Source organism: Mustela nivalis (genome assembly GCF_964662115.1).
Source record: "Mustela nivalis genome assembly, chromosome: 4".
Lineage (NCBI taxonomy): Eukaryota > Metazoa > Chordata > Mammalia > Carnivora > Mustelidae > Mustela > Mustela nivalis.
The window spans coordinates 8,440,479-8,446,376 of record NC_139023.1 but is presented as its reverse complement, the minus strand read 5'-3'; the positions used below and the strand labels follow the sequence as shown (position 1 = coordinate 8,446,376).

The window sequence follows — 5,898 nt, the reverse complement described above, 5'->3', positions numbered from 1 at the left end:
GTCTGGGCTACCCTGGAGAGTCTACTGAAGCTATCCACTTTAATCTAAAAAGAGATATCAAAACTGATGCTGAAAAGTGCATTGCCCCCGTGAGAAGACCTCAGCTACAAAGACTGAAAAGTTTTATTGGCATTCTTAGAAAACTAAAGTAGCTGGCAGTTGTTTCCCTAGGCGATCAAATTCAGGAGCCAGATACATTCAGATGACCCCGCGGTGGAACAGCCTAGCAACCTAGTATTTACATACTCAGAAGAAACCTGTCTGTTGGCGACTCAGAGGAGTCAAGTGGGATTCGCGAGGTCCTGGCTCTCTGGTGTCCGTAATCCTTCTGCCAGGACTAGAACAGCGGGACCTCCTAACCCGGTCCTCAGTGCTCCCGCACGCCTGCCCCGAAACACGGGCTCCTAGACGACCCGCGCGGGGCTGCGGGAGTGGCTAGAGTGCGGGAAGTCCCAGAATTCCGAGAAGAAACAGGGCAGGTTACCAAGTGCGTCCTCAAACAAACCGGGCTCAGCTCCAGGGCAGTCTGTCCCCGTCCCCTGCAGCCGCGCCCCGCTGCGCCAAGCACAGGACTGAGCGCGATGGATCTGCACTGATAACACACCGAAGAACACGAACCTTCTCACATGTCATCTGAGATGACACTTTCAGAGCTTTTATCCCGGGGACGATACCATCTGCAAAACCCAGTTTAGAGTGAGCGGATGTGTAGCTAACAGAGGCTGCCATTCCCGCCGCAACTGTTCCAACTGCAACAGCTTCAGTGTCTGTGAGTTTGTTCTCTCCCCTGAAGGATCCAACTGAAGGGTCCGACCAAACCTGGCCCGCGCCCCGGGACCGCTGGGCGCCCACGACCCCCGCAGGGACAGCAGCAGCGCGACGGCCGCTCCCGCCCCTTTTGGGGATTTGGGCGGAAAGAGGGCGTCCCCGACTCGCGGGGACACGCGGGAGGCCGGGCCGGCGGGTGGCCGGGCGGGTCCCCCTCCACCGCGGGGCGGGGCCGCCACGGCCTTTCCGACCCCGGAGCGACCTGCGCTGCCGGGAATTTCCCTGGCCCCGGGCTCGCTCACCTCCCCGCGCCGACCGGGCATAAAAGCGGTGCTCCCGGCTCCGGGAGCCACAGAGCCCGCTCGGCCCGCGCCCGCGCCCGCTCCGCAGCGCCCGCACCGCCGCCGCGACTCTCCGAGCTGAGCCCCATGGCCCGCGCCGCCGCCGCCCCCCGCGCCCTCCGGCTCCTCGGCGCCGCGCTGCTGCTGCTGCTGCTGCTCCCCGCCGGCCGCCGCGCCGCAGGTGACACTCGGGGCCGCAGCCCCCGGGCGGGGCGGGGGCGGGGGGCGGGGGGCGGGGGCGGGGGGCGCCCACCCGGGACGGCGCGCTCACCCCGTGCGCTCTCCCCGCAGGGGCGCCCGTGGCCGCCGAGCTGCGCTGCCAGTGCCTGCAGACCGTGCAGGGGATTCACCTCAAGAATGTCCAGAACGTCGTGGTAACGCCCTGGGGACCCCACTGCGAGCAGACGGAAGTCATGTAAGTGACCCCCGCGCCGCTGAGCCCCGGCCGCCCCCCTGCCCCGCTGCCCCCGTCCCGGCCGCCCGGCCGCACCCCCGCCGACGCGGACTCTGCCTTCTCTCCGCAGAGCCACTCTCAAGAATGGGCGGGAGGTTTGTCTCAACCCCGAAGCCCCCCTGGTCAAGAGACTCATCAACAAGATGCTGAACAAGTGAGTTGTGCCTTTTACTCACACGTGGGACGAGAGCCATAGGTCACCACTCCTGCAAGTGCCCCCGGGAGTTTTTATCAAGGGTTTAGCTGAAGGACTGAAAATCGTTATTATTTCACAATTAAATCTGCTAGTAAGATCATTCATTTGCTCTGGTGCCAGGAGGATAGTTCCTGTGCCCTCTGTCCCCATGCAGATGAGTGTCGGTAAACGTGTCTTCCTAAAAGACAAGTGGATTTGGCCAATGATGCTAAAATATTTCCTGCCCCTTAAGGAACGAGCCGTATTTACCTCCATCCCTGACGGGTTTCAGCCCTGAGAAGCGGCACCCCTGGTTTTTGGCAACATGGACCTCTGCAGCTTAGCTGTGGAGAGCAAGGACTCTGAGACCTCCCTAAATTCAAATCCAGGATTCTTATGAAAGTTTTCTAATCCCTTTGAGGTTCAGCAAAATGGTATAGGTAATAATAGCTATTTCATGGGTTGTATGAGGTTTAAGTGAGGTCTTACATGTAAAATTTTAACCCAGTGTGACAGTGAGTACTGTGTTTTAGTTCTTTCAAGGCAATAATAGAGGCCAGTCCACAGCCCTGCCCATCCACAACAAAAAACAAGTCTCTGTTGTGCAGGGCAGTGGGTACTGTGGGTGCAGGGCTGGGCCAGGGTCTCCACACAGAAATCCCTCAGCCTCAGGCGCCAGTGTGAGAGCAGAGCAGCGTGCCTTAGCACCTGTAACCGGTAACCCTCTCTCTTCATAGGGACAGCGCCAACTGACCCCAAGACAAGTAAGAAGCTTGCTGGTGGCGGTTCCTGAAAAGCTCTTACAGGAACTGAAAAGGAAGAAGAGAACAGTTGCCTTCTACAGACATCTAGAAAGGCCTTAGCGTGTTTGACTATGAGGAGTTCTATTTATTTATGTTTGTATTTATTTTTCAAAGCTCATATTTAATATTTTATATGTTAGTATTTAAAGATGTGGATGTGTTTAATCAGACATAACTCAGTCCTGATTGTTATTTAATCTGAAGATGATGGGTTTTAAATGCGTTGTGAAACCAGTGTTTCCAGGGAAATCATCAAGTGCCATTGCATATTGATGGGGTGAGTGAGGAGGGAAGAAGAGAGAGGAAGCAATTAAACAGTGTGTATGGATCTATTTTTGTACTTGTTAGGAGAATGCCAGTTATTTATTGAAACTGTTTCACGTTATGTGGTCAACATTTTTATGTTGACGTTTCCCTTGGACATTTTATGTCTAGTTTGTAGGGCATAATGCCTTGTTTAATGTTCATTATGCAGTGTTGCTCTGTCTTGGAACAGAGAAGTTAAAACTACTGTTACATTTTTACAGATTATATGACAATAAAGTTTTGCAAAAAATAACACGCCTAAGTTTTGTTTTATTCTCCATCTTTGGTTCTACTGGGTGCCCAAGGTGTTATACAGTTAGATTTAGGTCACACCTAACTTTATGCCTGCTACTAGTTTTCATTTTCCTTACCTTTCTTTTATTTAAGTGATACTTGACATACTACTCTCCCCAAGCACCTTGAGAATTCTAGTTGTACACAAAACATCACTGCTTTTCACGCTGTTTCAATTTTCAAGGTTAGTTCTTTATAAACTTCTGGATTTTTACAAATATTGTAACAAGAGCTCCTATTAAAGGCTTTGAGTGAGTAGATTTTCAAACAATTATGCGGTTCTTTCCCTTTTGATGAGGCTGGGACCAAAAGGTGGAAAAATGGACTGTTCCTAAGAACTTGAAAAATTTATATTATTTAATAAGGATAGTGATCTATGCTAATACTTACTAAAGCAAGAAGAAGAAGAAGGGCAGGGGAAGAAGGAGGAGGAGGATCTATGGAAATAAGTACATGCTGTAAACTAAAATACATAACAAAAATAGCAAAGGATAAGTAGGAAGAGAATTGGACTTAGAATATAATACATGATGTGTTATGGTGAGTGCTATGAAGTGTGTAAACCTGGCGATTCCCAGACCTGTGCCCCTGGGGCTAATAATACATTATATGTTAATTAAAAATTTTTAAAAAAATTTAAAAAAATATAATACACGTCTTCAATTGTTGGAGAAAGTATTAATTGAAAGAAAATTGTAATGTGACAGGAATATAGATTGTAATTTTTAGGCAATCACTAAAATGGAAATGAAAATTTTGGACATAAATCTGAAGAGATAAAATGGAATAAAAGGAAATATCTGAATAATACAAAAGAAATTAAGGAATAAAGAAGAGAAATGGCAGATGGGGTGGGGGGAAGAAGGGAAAAATCTTTCTTACAGAAGAATACCTAATAAAACAAATCTTCCTCCTGAAGCTGAGTTTTAATTCGCCTCCCCACATGGGTATGGGCTGGGCTTTTTGCTTTCTTCCAAAGAAGAGATGAAAAAAAGAGGAAAATAACATTATAATGGAGAATCTGGCAGATCCCACTTTAACCAAGTGATGAAGGTTATTACGACCATTGTGTCGTGTAAATATTAGGAACGCCCCCAACATGATATGGTAAGAAGAACACTTCGTCTCCATCATATTCTTTCCCATGACACATAAGCCCAGTATGGTCATGAGAAAATGATCATGAAAATTCAATCAGAAACATTCTACAGAATACTTAACAAGTATTCCTCAGATCTGGCCAAGTCATGAAAATCAAAGCAATAATGAAATTCTATCACAGATTAGAGGAGACAGAGAAGACGTGCTGACTAAATCCAACGTGGGGCTTGAACTTATGACCTTGAGATCAAGACCTGAGATCAAGAGTCAGATGCTTAACCAACTGACCCACCCAGATGCCCCAAAGATTGACTTTTTTATGCAAAGATTGTATAAAGAAGGCCAAAAAAACCTATGCTTCTTCAAAGAGACACATTTTAAATATTGGGACCCAGGTAGCTTGAAATTAAAAGATCTGAAAGTGTTCTATCATGCTGAAACTAACTGAAAGAAACCTAGTGTGGACATCCCGACGCATTACTTGTTAGCGTTACTGTATTATTAATATAAATTTTTAGTACATAGGTTAATAATTGTTACATTAATTAAGGCATACTTATGTTAAGACTTAAGGAAAGAAGTAGACTAGAAATTAATAAAAAGACTGATTCAAAATAAAAAGGAGGTACTTTTACAAGAGTCAAACAATTCGAAAATTCCGTGAACCGAATATTTATGAAAATATATTAAGAGAGGGGCTCCAGGGTGGCTCAGTGGGTTAAAGTCTCTGCCTTTGGTTCAGGTCATGATCCCAGGGTCCTGGGATCAAGCCTCACATTGGGCTTTCTGCTCACCCCTCTGCCTGCCTCTTTGTCTATTTGTGATCTCTGTGAAATAAATAAATAAAATATTTAAATATATATATATATATAAATATATACATATATATTTATATATAAAGAGAGAAACTAGAAGGAGCAATGCACAAAACCATAACCACAGTTAAAGAGTCTAATAAGCCTCTTTCAGTACTTAATAGGCACAGCAGGAAAGAAGCAGTAACAGTATAGATGGGCAAAGCAGCAGGATCCACCAATCTGACCAGAGTGTTAGTAATACAGATTCCTCACACAACAACTGCGTAAATCATACATATTTTTCAACACACGAGGAACATCTTACAAAAGAGACCATGTGTGTGCCATAAAAAATGTATTAACGCATTTCAAAGCGTTGAAATGTCCCAGACGATATTCTTTGATCTTCAAGTTTTTTGATGATTTGTCACATTCCCTGCTGACTGTGTATCCACGCATATGCATGATGTGTTTGCTGTGGTTTCTAGTTCATCTCTTAACTTCTCAAATTTCACTTCCATAATACAGGAAGCATCAAAACACTGTCATCATGCTGTTTTCATGCCTGTCATAGCCAAATATGATAAACAATATTTCCATGAAGACATTTCCTCATTTTCTGTATTTTCTTGACCTATCCTTCTGTAACCTTGGAATTTCTATATTTCTTTGATTTGTGTCATATGGAATGTAATTTGATAACTCATTACTACTGTCACAATTTTTTTTTTTTAAAAATCTTAAGAAAATGGATTACTTGGGTGGCTCAGTAGATTGTGTCCAACTCTTGTTTTCAGCTCAGGTCATGGTCTCAGGTTGTGAGATTGAGCCCTGCATCAGGCTCTGTGCTCAGTAGGGA

At 45.8% G+C, this 5,898-nt stretch overlaps 1 protein-coding gene across 1 annotated transcript; it reads left to right on the top strand.

Annotated features, from left to right (window-relative positions):
• Positions 1–829: 829 nt before the first annotated feature.
• LOC309863415 (growth-regulated protein homolog gamma-like) lies at positions 830–4,059 on the top strand. Its single transcript, XM_082728218.1, has 4 exons — positions 830–1,290; positions 1,401–1,524; positions 1,634–1,717; positions 2,476–4,059. Exons 1-4 carry the CDS (start codon positions 1,197–1,199, stop codon positions 2,489–2,491), a joined length of 318 nt encoding a protein of 105 aa, XP_082584344.1. The 5' UTR covers positions 830–1,196; the 3' UTR covers positions 2,492–4,059.
• The last annotated feature ends 1,839 nt before the right edge of the window (positions 4,060–5,898 follow it).